We start from the raw sequence: 14641 nt of genomic DNA, 5'->3' as shown, positions 1-14641 counted from the left end.
AAATTTAAAGAATTAGGAGATGCTACTAACCTCTAAGATAAAAGTCTTGGCAGGGGAAATAAAAAAAAATGCACAGGAAGTGTGGGGGTTGGAAGAGAAGAAAACGCTCTTGTTGGGGATGGGTGGCCATTAAAAGCAGCCACAGTCACAGGGAAGGAGCATAAAGAGGACTTGTGATCTGCAGCATCTTGGAGAAGACCAGGAAATGTTCTACAGAGGTGAGGAAACTGAGGCATGGAAATGTACATGGATGTACATGTGTATTGTTACTTTGCTGGTACCTATAGAGTTATTAAGTTGTGAAAGCAGAATCCATCACCTCAGGTTGCTTTGTGATGTCTGTGTGTTGTGTGCTGCTTTCTTGTGTCCTGAATACTTAGCTCTCCTGATTGAGCTATTTCTGGGGCTGGAACTCTGAAAAATGGTTGCTTGAGGAGGCTGCAGCCTCCAGCAGTGCTGCTCCAGCTGGCTCTGCTTAGGTGGGCTCCAATCCTGTTTCTACAGTGGGAAGCTGCTCTGAATTCTGCACTTGTGAAGTGCCTGGTTATTCAGTGAGCATCCTTATGAATAAACCCCAAAGTCTTGCTCCTTCACTGGGCATGATGTAAGTGTGCAGGCAAGCAGATGAGGCTGATGCACAGTGATGTGAACGGCAAGATCTTTGTGAGCTGGTGTTTGGGACTTAAAATTTATTTTAGGTGTGAACAAGGGAAAATTGAATTTTAACTAGGTTTAAATAACATATGTTTGTCTATCAGTTTAAAAACTAGTAACAAGCAAAACTCCTCTAATAATTTATCAGTGCTGATTTATCTACTGCTTTGCTAACAGGACTTGAAACAGTTGTGAAGGTGTACAGGGTCAGTTAAAGCAAATGGCTTTAGTGATATGTACTCTCTATCTCAGATCTTGAGAGGAAGGGGAGGGCTCTGCAGTCATATTAAAACTTTCTCACTTCGTGGAAGTTTCTGTATTTTTATCTGTGTTGAGAACTGTCTTTCTTTCATTCTAAAAATACCTATAGTACTGTATGCTGGTGCTAGCACATAGCTGTTTCCTGCCACTTTTAAATTACTGTCTCAGAGTCAGTTTGATGCTCACACACGTAAACCTCTTCCAGTTGAAGTAAGTGTGTTCACTTTGCGTTTATGTGTGAAAAAAGTCTTCTTTGAAGTTGTTGTTTCAAAATGTTGTTGTTTCTAACTTGAGTAATGGAACTGAAGTGAGGCCTCTGAAACAGGCATGTGTAGAGGTCAAAACACATTCATCTTTCTGGGAAGGTTTTAGAGATGTCTTCTAACTCAGCTGTTTTCTCCAGATAAGCAGCAAATAAGAGTGACCTTCTGCTGCCCTCATTTTGAGGCTTTTCCTCTTGAACCCTGCAACTCTATACCCAAGTGAATTTGTGTTTCCAACCCTGGTATAACTACAGCAGAGCTGCCAGGGTGCAACCCTTGGCAGAATATTTTACCTGCTCCCATGGTGTGACTCCTCTGCTGTCAGCAGAGCTGCTAAACTTTGGTGTTAAGAGATGAAAAAAAGTATTTTTTTGAGCTCTCACACCATCTCTAAGGGATTCTGCTCTAGGAGGGGGGTTGGATTAGATGATCCTCAGAGGTCTCTTCCAGCCCCATCCCATTCTGTTTCTGTGATTATTTTTTTTAATGGATCTGAAAAAAGTGAATCTGGAAATGGAATCAACTTGATCAAGCCAGGAGCATCCATGGCATGCATAGAGGTAGAAAAGGATGGGAAGGAAATCAGTTGGCTTTGTCAGGTCTTCCAACAACATTCTTTAATTATCTTGCAAAATTCTTGCTTTTTCATGTAGAAACAGTATCCTCTCTTCTAGGCTCAACAGTGTGACATTTCTGTCTGGGTCTTATCTGCCATTATTTGTCCACCTTGAACTGCCTAAGCTGTCAAGAAAGCAATCTGCAATGAAACTGAGAGTCTTTAAGCTTTAAGCTAAGAGTCTTTAATCTAAGAGAGACCTGGATGAGTGCTCTTTTTCCCCCGCTGCATCTTCAGTTAAATAGTTTATTGCTCCATTTGGTCTGCCAGGAGTCCAGTAAGGGTGTGTATGACTTGGGATTGACATTGGAGGATGTATCAAGAAGCTTGAAGGACACAGGGACCAGAGGAAAGCTGGGGCTTTGCAAATATCTTGTGGTGGTGCATGGTTCAGCCTGTAGGAAATAAGCCCTTTGTTGGGCCTGCTGCTTGTAGAACACTCTTAGGTGATACAAACTTATTACTGGTTTTTTTGTTAGTTTGTTTCCCTAAAACAAAGAATCTTTGTGTTTATATTTATTCTCTGCCATAGGTTTTGATTAATTGCATCGATGATGAGTGAGTCCCATTAATTGTATCAGGATGACATCACATCACATTTGGCTTTGTTTTTTTCAAGAGTTTAATTTTGTAAGAGCAGTCTCCTTCAAGATGATTCATCTTTTTCATACTTCATTATGGCTATTGGAGGTGCTAAGGGTGAGGATGTTTAATCCTGGGTTAGAACCCAACAAAAAAACCCACTGTTTTAAGGAAATGAAGGAATGCAAAATTCTGTATGATCTTCATGCTGCTTACAATAAAATGTAAAGCACCACAAAAGGCAACTTTTATTACAAAAATATGCTACTGACAAAAATTACGTTCCTCTTCTTTATGTAAGCTTAAATAGATCACGTGAGTATAAGTGTAGAAGTAAAACTTAGCCCTTGAAGTTATTTTCTGCTTCACTAAGATCTTAGATCCCTTAAATTTTCCTAGAGAAATTGAATTGGTTATGTTGGCCAGTAATGTGTCTCCACTCTTGTAGTGCCTATGTAGCCATAGTCCAAAACCAGTAGAGGTGATGAGCCAGGTTAGATATACTGGGAAGCAGATGAGATGCTCTTGGCTTGCTTTGCCATCAGTCTGGATTTTGCTGTTCTCCTTGCTGTTTCCATTGTCAGTGGAACAATACCAATAACTCAGCTGACCAGACATAGATGTCTGTGTTATGGGGAGCTCTGGCCTGTTTGCTATGTTAATTAGATTTTACTGACTAGAATGAGACCAGCTTAGAGTTACCCAAATGCTTGTGTCTTAATATCAAATGGAGTCTCCCCAAGACCTAGATTAATTTCTCCACTTCTAGGAGTGTAGTTAAATTTGGGTATTATCTGAGTTGCTGTGCAGTATCTGTGCCACAGATCCTATGAGGAGAGGCTGAGGGAGCTGGGGGTGTTCAGCCTGGAGAAGAGGAGGCTCAGAGGAGACCTCATCACTCTCTACAACTCCCAGAAAGGAGGGGGTAGCCAGGGGGGGTTGGTCTCTTCTCCCATGCAGCTCCCAGTAAGACAAGAGGGCACGGTCTCAAGTTGTGCCAGGGGAGGTTTAGGTTGGACATTAGAAAGAATTTCTTTACAGAGAGGGTGATCAGACATTGGAATGGGCTGCCCAGGGAAGTGGTGGATTCTCCTTCCCTGGAGATATTTAAGAAGAGACTGGATGTGGCACTCAGTGCCATGGGCTGGTAACTGCAGCCACCGGTAGTGGATCAAGGGTTGGACTTGATGATCTCTGAGGTCCCTTCCAACCCAGCCAATTCTATGATTCTATGATCTGCCATGGGATGAGTCTGCTGATGATCCTTGCCTGAGATCAGGAGACAAGACAAATTCACAGTAATACCTAAATTGGCACTAGACACCCGTGTTTAGGGAGAGAAATTCTGTCCCATGCATCTACATGTGAGCTGGGTATCTAAATTCCCAAAATAATCCATGGAGTCCTTGCAGTGGGACTTAGTGACCTGACCTTTTAAAAATATCTTTTCCTTCTACCTCTCCATTATCCGGAACTGAAAGATGTAGAGGGGTCGCTCGGCTGTGTCTGTTTTCATGCTCAGGGCTGCAGCAGAGGAATTTGGAAACAGAGAATTATTTTACACACTGTAGCAGTGTCTCCCACTGTTTGACACAGCACAGGTAGGGGAGCAGAAAGCAGTCAGGCAGCTGGATGCAGAGAGAAGGGAGGAAGCAAACCAGAACATGATTGTGATCCTTAAGTAATGCAACACACACGTGCTCTGACACCAAGAACTCCAGGGCTTGGGGCAGAGTTTTAAGCATCCTGTCATTTCATTTGAAGTCAAAATACTGGTGTTTACTTGAATATTCAGGATGTGTGTTATAGGAATGTGTTTGCTTTGTTAAGAGTTTGCTCTCTAGGCTTTGGGATAGAGAAGTAGTGAGAGATGTGAAAACTTTAACTGTTGACTACAAGACCTAGAACGTAGTGCACAGACTGTAGCTTCATCTCCTTGAGTGTGAAGAGGACTGCTTGCACTGCAGCTCACCACCAGCATGAATAAGAAAATCCATGGCACACTTTTTGGTTAGCCAATGTGAGATCCAGTTTGTTGGCATTGCTTTTTAAAGAAATAGGGAATTTGATTATTCTGAAATGCAATGTGTGAAATAAGCATACATAGAAAACATCTTTTCTCAGGTGTACCAGTAAGCTTCAGCCTTCTTACATGAACAGGTTATACTTTGGCACCTGTATCCTTCAGTTCCATAAAGGAATAGAATGAATGGCTGCTTGAGATGTAACACACACAAAACAGAAAACAGCTAAAACCAGTGTGTATGTGGGCTTCAACTTTGGTTTCCTTGAAAAGCAGTCTTGTAATGTGTTTGGAATGAATTATTGTTGCATTGTTTTCTCCTCCCCATGTTTATTATTGTCACTACCCTCTGAAGGTAATCTTTTAACTTCTCTCATTGCTGTTGCTCTGAAGCTTATAGATTTTCAAATAAATAACGATAATAGTATTTGAAGATTGTATTTTCCAGTACAGTTTTGTTTTTCTGCTGAAATGGATTAGAATTTAATTTCAGAGAATGGAAATCATATTTTTGGCTATCATCAACTCTGCTGAGATGTTAAACTTAATCCCTTGAATCTCCTACCAAGACTTGTTTGGGCTTCCAAAAAAACCCCACCTGCTTTAATCACTTTTCAGTTCATATACTGAAACTTGCTTCTGAGAGAAGCACTTTACTATGTCATGAAAACATTTTAGCAAAAATACAAAGAAAAAAAAAAAAAAAAAAAAAAAGAAAGAAAAAACATGTTCCCACGACAAGTAGACAAAAACTCACAGTATCAAAATATTAGATGGCACACCTGTTCTTGCAGGTGCATTTGGCATTTTGCATAAGCAAATTTGCATTTTGACAGATTTGTGTTCATGGTGTGAATCCCCTCTTTGTTTTGCATCCCTAGACACTTGTGCTGTGTAAGTGTGAGAACAGAGCACGGTTTTTCTTGTGACTGACCATTGAGTCTGTGATTTGTTCAGCAGGGTCCTGTGCACTCCCATTTCAAGATAGCCCTGGCTACTGCAGAAGTTCCAGAAGTTCATAACTTCAGTTTCCAAACTGCTTTTGGTTTCCTTGTTTAAGTGCCAACTTGCAGTTTAAAAATGCTCTGATGTGACAAATGGTTGTGCATGTTGTAGCCACTGGTGCCCAGTGACAGGGTGAGAGGCACAAACTGAAGCACAAGAAGGTCCATCAGGAAACACTTTTTCACTGTGAGGGTAACCAAGCACTGGCAGAGGTTGCCCAGGGAGTTTGTGGAGTCTCCATCCCTGGAGATATCCCACAGCTCCTGGGACACGGTTCTGGGCAATCATCCCTCAGAGGCTCTGCTTGAGCTGGGAGTTGGACCAGGTAACCTCCAGAGGTGCCTGACAACCTCAACCAGTCTGTGATTCTGTGAAATACCATGTTTGCTCAAATATGCTACTCCTCACTCAGGCTAAAGAAGATCACATCTTCTTATACAACAGTCAGAGATATATTTGACCCAGGAGAGAATGTTCATTTTGACTATATCAAGGACCTCAGTTATGAGAGCAAAACCTGATGGTCCTCAGCACATGAATAGGGAAGGAAGCCCAGTGAATCTGAAGAACTTTTTACAATTGACTAAGATACATCAAACAATACTTAAAATTCCTTATCAGGAGGAGGATAAGCCTAACAGAAACATGAACTAAATCTGCCAGTAAAGATTATATAAGTGGAATAGATGGTTGGAGGGATGCTATCTTATGTTTAAAAATACTGTTAATGGGGGATATTAAATTGCAAACTGATTTCTTCACTTTCAATTTACTTGTGCTAGTACATGGGAATAAAATCATGATACTTTTAGCAGGTGAAAGTAGTCCATAGGAATAGAAATACCTTATTTCCATTTTGCTGCCTTCCACAAGAGGAGTTCCTGAGCACACCTTCAGGCAGATGAAGATGAACACTTCGAATTTCACGGCTGATATGAAAGCTGCTCTCCTGCCCTCTAGTGCCACTGTACAGGTCTTGAATCAGTGGATGGGTTTGGGAGTGGGAATCTCTGCTGGCTTTTGAAGAACTGAAAACCTACAAACCGATCCTTAATCTAAGAGGAAAATGACCCCAGGAGAGTAAGAATTGTTTTGAGCTTTTAATAATTACCTGCAGGGCTAAATCCCTTTTCTTTTAACCATTATTGCAAATCCCCTTTTCCTTTAACTTTCCCTTTTCTGTTTTAAAGCAGGATGGCATTTGCAGTTTATTTTTCACTGTAGGTCTAATAAGTGTGTGAAGATATGCATTAGGTGTTGAATTTTTGGAAATGTTTAATATAATTAACTCTTATATTGATCCAAATAGTTATATAAATTTTAAAAAAATTTGGTTATTTTTTTCTTTCTTTTTTTTCTCTCTCTCTCTTTTTTTTTTTTTTTTTTTTTAAATACTTCTTCAGTCTTTTATTGATTTACTTATTTTTTTAGGGTTTGCTGATGAAAATACCTGGTTAAATTCAAGTTAAACTAGATTCTTCAGATGCTGTTATGGCTACATATGGTTTAGTCTGGGTTTGCAGAGGTAATTGTAGTGATTGGAGACCTGTACCCATTCTGTCCTCCTTGTGATCTGTGAGAACCATATTGTGTCATAAAGTTCACTGTCTTCTCTACTTTCATTTTTCTAAGTGTATTTATTTGTGCTGCTGTTATGCATGTGAGCTGGAGTTTCTCTTCTAGCTATTTCCAGATTCTCCTCTCCATGCCTTTTACTGTCCCACTCCAATCTTTAGACACAGCTCCAGCTCTCCCTTTTTGGCAGTCCTCCATGGCTCCTCTCAGACACAGCCAGCCAGCATTTAATATCCTTTGAAATTCCCAAATGAAGACACTGCCTATTACCAAAATAGATACACCATGACATTTTGCACTTCTTAAATAATGTAAACATATGAATAATAAGACCAAATCTTAGCTACATGTCTAACAATAGGCATGACTGTAAAAGAAGAGGTTACTTGCTGAGTGAGATGTTGTGAAAATAAAATGTCATGAACAAATTTGTCATGTAGATCTCCACGGAATCGTTTGAGAATTTTTTTTTCTCTTTTTTGACTTTTGATAAACTGTGAAATAATCCTCTGATCCTCAGCCAGGCATTGGAAACTTGGTGTATACAATACTAAGGCTAAAGAGGACTGGCTAACCAATGCATATCAACATAGTGTTGCTGGATTGTTATGGACCCTTTCAAGTTTGAGCATTGATACAGCCCTGCAGTACAAAGGCAGGTTTATTTTTATCTGATTTATTTGATATTCCATGCCTAACACCCAAAAAAGCAAAGATGCTGCCGAAGAACACTAGGGGCCAGTGTTAAACCGAGTCATGAGGCAGTTTGCAAACTGAACCTGAATTCCTCACATCTCTCTTTTGACCACTCAGAGACTTGGCCATCTTTTATTTCTTTGGTTATTTCATCGGGAAGGAAGATAAACAAGTTGATTCTAATATTTAACAGAGGGAGAATGTGGGGGGAGAGCTATTTTCTGATTTGTGAGCAATTTTACAAAGGCATAACTTGGGTCTTGCAGTCTTCCATGCTTATTTGTCACAGCATGCAGTGATCTTACAAGTAGTTTTTTCTTTTCTGTGATGAAGAAACTGAGATAAATGCCCTGTGTCTGTGTAGATTGATGAAATGAAACAGCAACCACTCCTCATCACCTGAAGTGCCACAGAGTCACATCAGTCAGTAGATGCTGAGGATGCTTGTTGCCAAACTCCTTTAGCTCCTGCTCAGCACAGCCAAGCAGACAGAGCCCTATCCTTAGGTATTTTGTCTTTTTAACACACATTTTCAGTTTGGAAATAATGAGAGATGAGAGTTGCGTCAGCCCCAAGTCCTTTTCCTGAGCTGCACAGGAAATCAGAGCATTTTCTGCAGCCTTCTTTATTTTAATCTGGTTCAGCATGTGAAGCTGCAGGCACCGGCTTGTACTGTCAGGGCACACCTCTTTGTGTTATGTCTCTTTCCTCAGCAATATCATATTATATGATCCAGATGTACAGCAGGGGACGGCTACAACCCTAGAAAGCATCTTTTCCAGCCTGGGTCTTTTTTCCTTGTGTACTGAAGGGAAAAGACCTACTGGGAGGCAGAGCCTTTGCTGCTTTACAGTTCAACCTCCTCCCTTCTGCTCCAGGACCAGGGATCTGGAGCAGACAAGCTGCTGGTGCCACTGTGATCCATTGAGACAGAGGTCAGATAAACTGAGTTTTTATTCATGAGGCATGACAGGTCTGCTTGCAGAGTGCAGGAGTCCGTGCTTGCAAGTGGCTCCCAAGCAGTATTTTCTGCCTGTCTGTTCTGTTCCTGCTCAGCACCAGGGAGGATGAAGGAATGCCACTGTGTCTAAGTGCTGATATGGGGAGCTTCAAGTGGTCCTGGCATTTTGCAGCCTTGAGTGCTGAACAGCTGACTGTTATTTTTCTGATTTTAGAGCTCTTCAGACTGAAAATTAATTACATGGGGGAGACAAGGAGTCCTGCCCTGAAGCGTGTGTAATCTAGGATTGCTGCTCTGAGGAAAGCTGGAACTATGGCAAAGTAGTAAGAGAAAGGCTTTGCTATGATGCCTCTGCTTTGTCAGTCAAGGTTGTGAGGCCACAGAGTTATCATCTCTCTGTCATATTAGATGTATTAGTTTCTAAAAGCTATGTCCAATCAATGCAGATATTTCAGGGTATGTTTTAGGCATCAGTGGGCAGAACTGTTAATGGCCTGAGCATTAGAGACCAAAAGCAAGACACAGCCAATCATAGCTTCTAGCACTTCCACAAATGTTTGCAGAGCAAAACCCTGGTTTTGATGGATGGTTTAGCTCATCATGAGCTCTTAGCTCATCTGTGCTCAGAATTTTATGTGGTAACTAACACTATGAGTGACTTACCTTCAGACAGGAAAGAGAGAAATAAATATGCAAGGAGGAGGGAAACACACCGAGCTCTTACAATAAAAAGGAAGGAGGTGTGTTGCCTAGGGACCTTCAAGGAGTGAATGGAGGTTATGTGTAATGAATTTGGTCCTAGAAACAGGGGGAATCTGTAGTCCCTTAGCAATTTAATTCACTGCTCTCACAAAAGCTGAGGATACTTTGTCACTGTTTTGAGAAAACAGAGAAGTAATATTGTATCTGTGATGACTGTCTGCCTTTACCTGGAGAATGATTCAGGCTGTTCTATTATAATCTTCCTATGATATAGTCTACCAAATGCCAGCATACTTCACTACTCATATTGATAATAAGAGTTTGTACCATGGAAAAAAAATTTCTTGTGCTAAGAATACGTGTCATGTTTTTGTACAACATATTTCAAAGAAAGTCTCATGAGCATTGTGTTAACACACTCTTCAAATTGCTTCATTTTACTTCTGCCTCTGGTATTTATTGATTTATCCTAGCTCCCAATTCTTGCAGAGAGATATACACCTGAGTATACCTGCTCATTCTTCTCTATCAAAACAAAGTCAAGACAGACTCTGAGCTGTGTTGCTCAGTATATTATCTTACACCATCCAATCTGTTCTTCAAAGGCCAGAGAGATAAATCTTGTCTTGATCTTCCTGGTTGCACTTAGTTACAGCGAGATACATTCCCCAGAAAAGTACCAAATTCTGTAGAATAATCTGCCTTCCTAATACATGCCTCACCAAAAATATGGCAGGAACTGGAATGTTGCTTGTCAAGTTCAGCCTTAATATCTCATTTGTTCCCATGTAGTTCCTTAGTAGATTTTATGCTTGCCTTGGGCAGTAACAACATGTTTCTTCGTGATGAAATGTGATCAGTTATTTGGATGCTAGCTGTAAGAATGTAAGTGGCATTTCTGTTGGTTTGGCATGAATCTTAAGAGGTACTTTTTTTTCCCCCCCCTAACTGCTGGCTTGATTGTTCTAGTCTCTAGAATAACACAATCTTTTAGTTGCACAGCAAACTGGCTTCAGTGTGTGTTACTGTTATATAAGTTATGATTTATGTTATGATTTTTCCTAACTGACTCACCTTGGGCATGTGTTATGCCTCCCATTGTTTCAGGCAATGCCAACACCTGTTGGCTCTTGGATTGGACATCATCCTGCTGACCACATGGTGCTTGCAGACCTTAATGTTTCCCTGGACCTTGATCAGAACCTGGTAGGAGATTTTATGGGTTTGGAAGGTTATGGTTAGAGACAGGCAGACAGGCTCTATGCAGCTGAGAAGCAACTTGCAGAGAGATCCCAAGTTCTGTCTCTCATCACCAATTTCTCTGGTTTATCAGATTTCATTTTTTCACTTGATGCATGGATTGAATTGTGCTTGCAAATGGCCAGTATGGAATTCCCCTATAGGAAGAAAGCTCACAGCTGCCACAGAGCCAGTTTCTGCATGTTGTTCTGGTTCCATTCCTCCTGCCTGGCAGAAGCTGATAGGAAAAGAATGAGGCTGAGAAAAGGGTACCTTTTATGAGCTTTAGGAGGCTCCTTGCACCAAACTGGAAGTTACTCTTTCCTGCACTGGGATTACCACAGTCTGACTCAAAGGTCTGGGATGCAGAACCTGCACAGAGAGGGTCCATTTTCTTGTGTTTGTTGTCAGGAGGGAGACCCTGGGCTACAGCACTTTTGGCACCATTTTCTACAGGCAGCATAAATTACTTGGATGCCTGGCATGGAGACCCAGCCAACATACTTGCTTATGTTTCTGTTCAACAGTGGAGTAGGAACCTTTGGGATTTATTGCACTTGTGATGCTGATTGTAATAGGCATGAGACCTTGTGCCTGTTCAAGGGTACTCCAGGCTTACTACCCAAGGATGTGTATTTGCTCTGAGTAAGCCCAGTAACTCCAAGTGTCCAAAGTGTGTCAGTTCCCACTGATGTGCGTGGGATAATGGTCTCATTGTGTGTGTAGCACGGGTTTACTGTGCAAGAATCACAGGCAATGGTCACTGTGTGTGTGCAGTTGTGGTACTTTGATCCCCAAAGCAGCAGAGGGAGAGATGAAAGGAGAAGAGTTGGTAGCCCTGTCTAAACACAAAACCACATGGGTGGAACAGCTTTGTCTGTCTTTCTGTCCAGTCTCTGAAATCCAAACAGCTGGTGATGGACTCTGGTGTTTGGCCTTTCGGTCTCAATAGACTCAACTAAACTGAATTATTTGGCCTTGCGGATACTGAGGATTTGAAAACCACTTCCTAGAACTTCACACGTTCACCATAGTCACATTAACATGGTCACCCTCTACAAGTGAGACCCAACTAGCTAGGCTTTAAAAGAGCTATGGATTTCACTTCCATGGGACAAAAATTCCTCATCTGGAGCCTAGAAAGAATGTGCTTCTGTGATGTAAAGAGAAAAAATGTCTTTTTCTCCACTATTGAAGAGATTTGCTGTATATACATTCCAAGAGGCACCTGGAAAATTCTGCAAAGATGTGTCACTTTTGTGGACAATATAAGTATACTTAGTAACTTGACAGTCTTTCTAGGCCATTAAAATACCTTTTCCAACTTGTGAACTGTTTATTGCTTTCTTCTGTACAAATAACTTTTTTCTTCAGTCGCATATTTGAGCCAAATTATATTTCAGCATAAGCAGAAAAGCTTACTGGGGGAGCAGCCTTAGAAGTACTGGTGAATTCAAGTAAACCAGAGAAACCCAAGTGTTCTACTAAACTTATCAAAACAGCTTTTTTATTTGTATATCTATTTATGTTGACAGAAGTATGTAGGGTTCAAGAGAAAGTTTCACCTTAAATGCTTAACTCCAAATATGCTTGGGGGCAGTGATGAAGCCTTCTCCAGACCACTAAGGTTAAATAATAAATTCTAAAGCTGAAAAGGTGAGACATGGCCTGCACTGGGAGATGCAGACTCCCTCCCTACAAACTTTTGTTTAAATGAATTAAAATGCAGTACTTGCCCCCTCTAGTTGCTAATCACACCTGTGCCAACATGTTTGCTTAAGTTTATTTCGTGCAGCTGCTGCAAGTCAGTGCCAGATGGCAACCTAGCTCTTCTACCATGAAAAAAGACCAGAAAAAACTAGGAAGGCCTTGGATCTCCATGCAAGGTCCTGATCTTGCAGGCAGTGGGAATTTTGTATCTGAAGGGCTTGCAAAGTCAAGTCCTTCTCATGCTTTAACCTACCACAATTAGCCTCCCCTTTGATTTTAGTGGCTTGAGCTGTTTGCCATTACAAATGTGGTCAGATGAACAACATTTTTTGAACTGGAAGCAAACATCTTAATTCAAATTTGATTATCTAATTAAGATAATAGAACCATATTTAGGCAGCCAATGAAAGAATGCTTGCCTTTTTGGTTTTTGTTTGTTTGTTTGTTTGCTTGCTTTACATCTGAAAATGCTGGGTACCTTTGAAAACTGGGTATTTTATTGGGACACCTAATTTAAATTTCCAAATTCATGATATTTTTTTTTACCAGCTTCCAGGTAGGTTTGGCATGTAGGCTATACATCTTGTAGTGAGAATGTTCATTGCATAGAACACACAGACCAAGTCAAACTCTAAAGTCTACCTCTGGTATTGGAGGTAGCATAGCATGCAAAATTTTCTACTCATAAAAAGACTACAAGATGAATTAGAAGAAACATTTTTAATAACTATATATATTTACAAACTCGGTAGCAAAAAGTGTGTAATTTTTAGAAATTAGAAACATCAAAATAAAACTGTATTTACACTGAACTAATTAGTTGCATCGGGATATTATGTTATACAGTGGAAAAAACGTGCCAGTGTGCATCTATACCAGCCTTGGTCCTTTTCTCAGAAAGGTCAGAGGATAAAAGTATTATGCCCTGTCAGGCAGCCAGCACCATTTTACAGCTGTTACTTGTTGCACTCAGCATGGAGGAAATGGGCTCTTGCCTTCAGCTCAGAAAATCAAAGCCTGAGACGAGTTGCGTAAAGCATTGAGATTGGATCTCTGACATGAAATCAGTTGTGATTCAAGTCCAGACCAGCTCTATGCACTTGCACCCATTTGCTGGAATTTGTTTGGTCTGATGTTTTCCAGCAAAGGTGAATATGCTTTTTTTTTTCCCCCCCCATACCTGCAGATTTGCAAACTTTCACACGTTTTTGTGACTAACATTATAATGCGATCTGTGGTTGATACTTTTCTTAGCTGATGCCACCAAGGGTTTGCAAATATTACTTTGATTTTTCACAGTCTGAGGTAAGGCTTGCTCCAGCTGATGTTCTAACATAATCTCATGGGCAGAGAGCTGCTTCCACGAACCAGTCAGATGGGCTGTATCCTTATCGTGTGTCTACGAACTTGTGTGGCTTTTTCATGTTTTTAATTTATCAGTCACATTTTGTCCAGCCTAGGATGTAGCTGTGTTATTAAAATGTTTTAGGCTGCTAATGTGTTCTGGAAGTGTGATACAGGATGCTTCAGTACTGCAAAACACAGTGAAGAAGCCTTAGCTTTAACACAAATCCATTAACCAAAGTTAGCTAACTCAGCTTAAAACAATTTGACCTTGAACTTGACACAAGAACCTTTTTTTGAGGTTGTATATGCTTAGCAAAAAAGATACTGAAACGGTGCAAAAATCATAAAGTAAAAAAGCTGCAGGGACTCAGACTAGTGGGTAGTTGGCATTTTCTGAGGGTTTTCAACTTCTTTTCTTGTCTTTGAGAGTGGCTTTTCACAGGTGGTAATATGAATGTGTCCAAGCTACAGCTGCACCCCCTTTGCTGTGTAGCTGCTGGCCCAAACCCCAAGGTGTCTGCCTTGTCTTCTGGAAGGTGCAAGCTATAAATGTGAAGACAGCACCTCCCAGCACTGTCACCTGTGAGTATATATTCTGCTTTCTGCCAAGATTCAACCTAAGGAGCCTAGAAGCAAAATAAAGCTCTTGAGCTATGTAGGCTGTGAAAAGAGCTGGTGCAGTTTTGTTTTGCACGATTCTGTTGCGTGGAAGCCTGGCTGAGCTGGAGAGCCCAAATTAAACCAATTATCAACAATCTGCTGTTCAGCAAATGCTTTTGTTTCTGGTGGTGTTAGTAAAGTGGCAGGAGCAATTCAAAGGCTGCAGTCCCCACAACAGAGCTCTGGCAGAGCACAAACCATGCAGCAAGCAGCCCCATGAAGGACAACCCCAAGAGGGGGGGGGAAGGCAAGAAGTGATTGTCTGTCTCCCAATAATGGGACCAATTTTCAGTACAGCTATGCCAGCTGAGCTCCAGGGAAGCACCAGGGAATCCAGCTCAATGGGC

At 41.0% G+C, this 14641-nt stretch overlaps 1 protein-coding gene across 1 annotated transcript in view; it reads left to right on the top strand.

Annotated features, from left to right (window-relative positions):
* Positions 1–199: 199 nt before the first annotated feature.
* The window catches only part of RASA3 (RAS p21 protein activator 3), a 178456-nt gene continuing 164014 nt past the window's right edge, over positions 200–14641 (top strand). The window contains exon 1 of the mRNA XM_071744238.1: positions 200–218. Within this exon, the coding sequence (XP_071600339.1) occupies positions 206–218 (13 nt within the window). The 5' untranslated portion in view covers positions 200–205. The remainder of the gene's footprint in view (positions 219–14641) is intronic.

The sequence above is a fragment of the Heliangelus exortis genome, chromosome 1 (assembly GCF_036169615.1).
Source record: "Heliangelus exortis chromosome 1, bHelExo1.hap1, whole genome shotgun sequence".
NCBI lineage: Eukaryota > Metazoa > Chordata > Aves > Apodiformes > Trochilidae > Heliangelus > Heliangelus exortis.
This window is presented reverse-complemented; position numbering and strand designations above follow the sequence as displayed.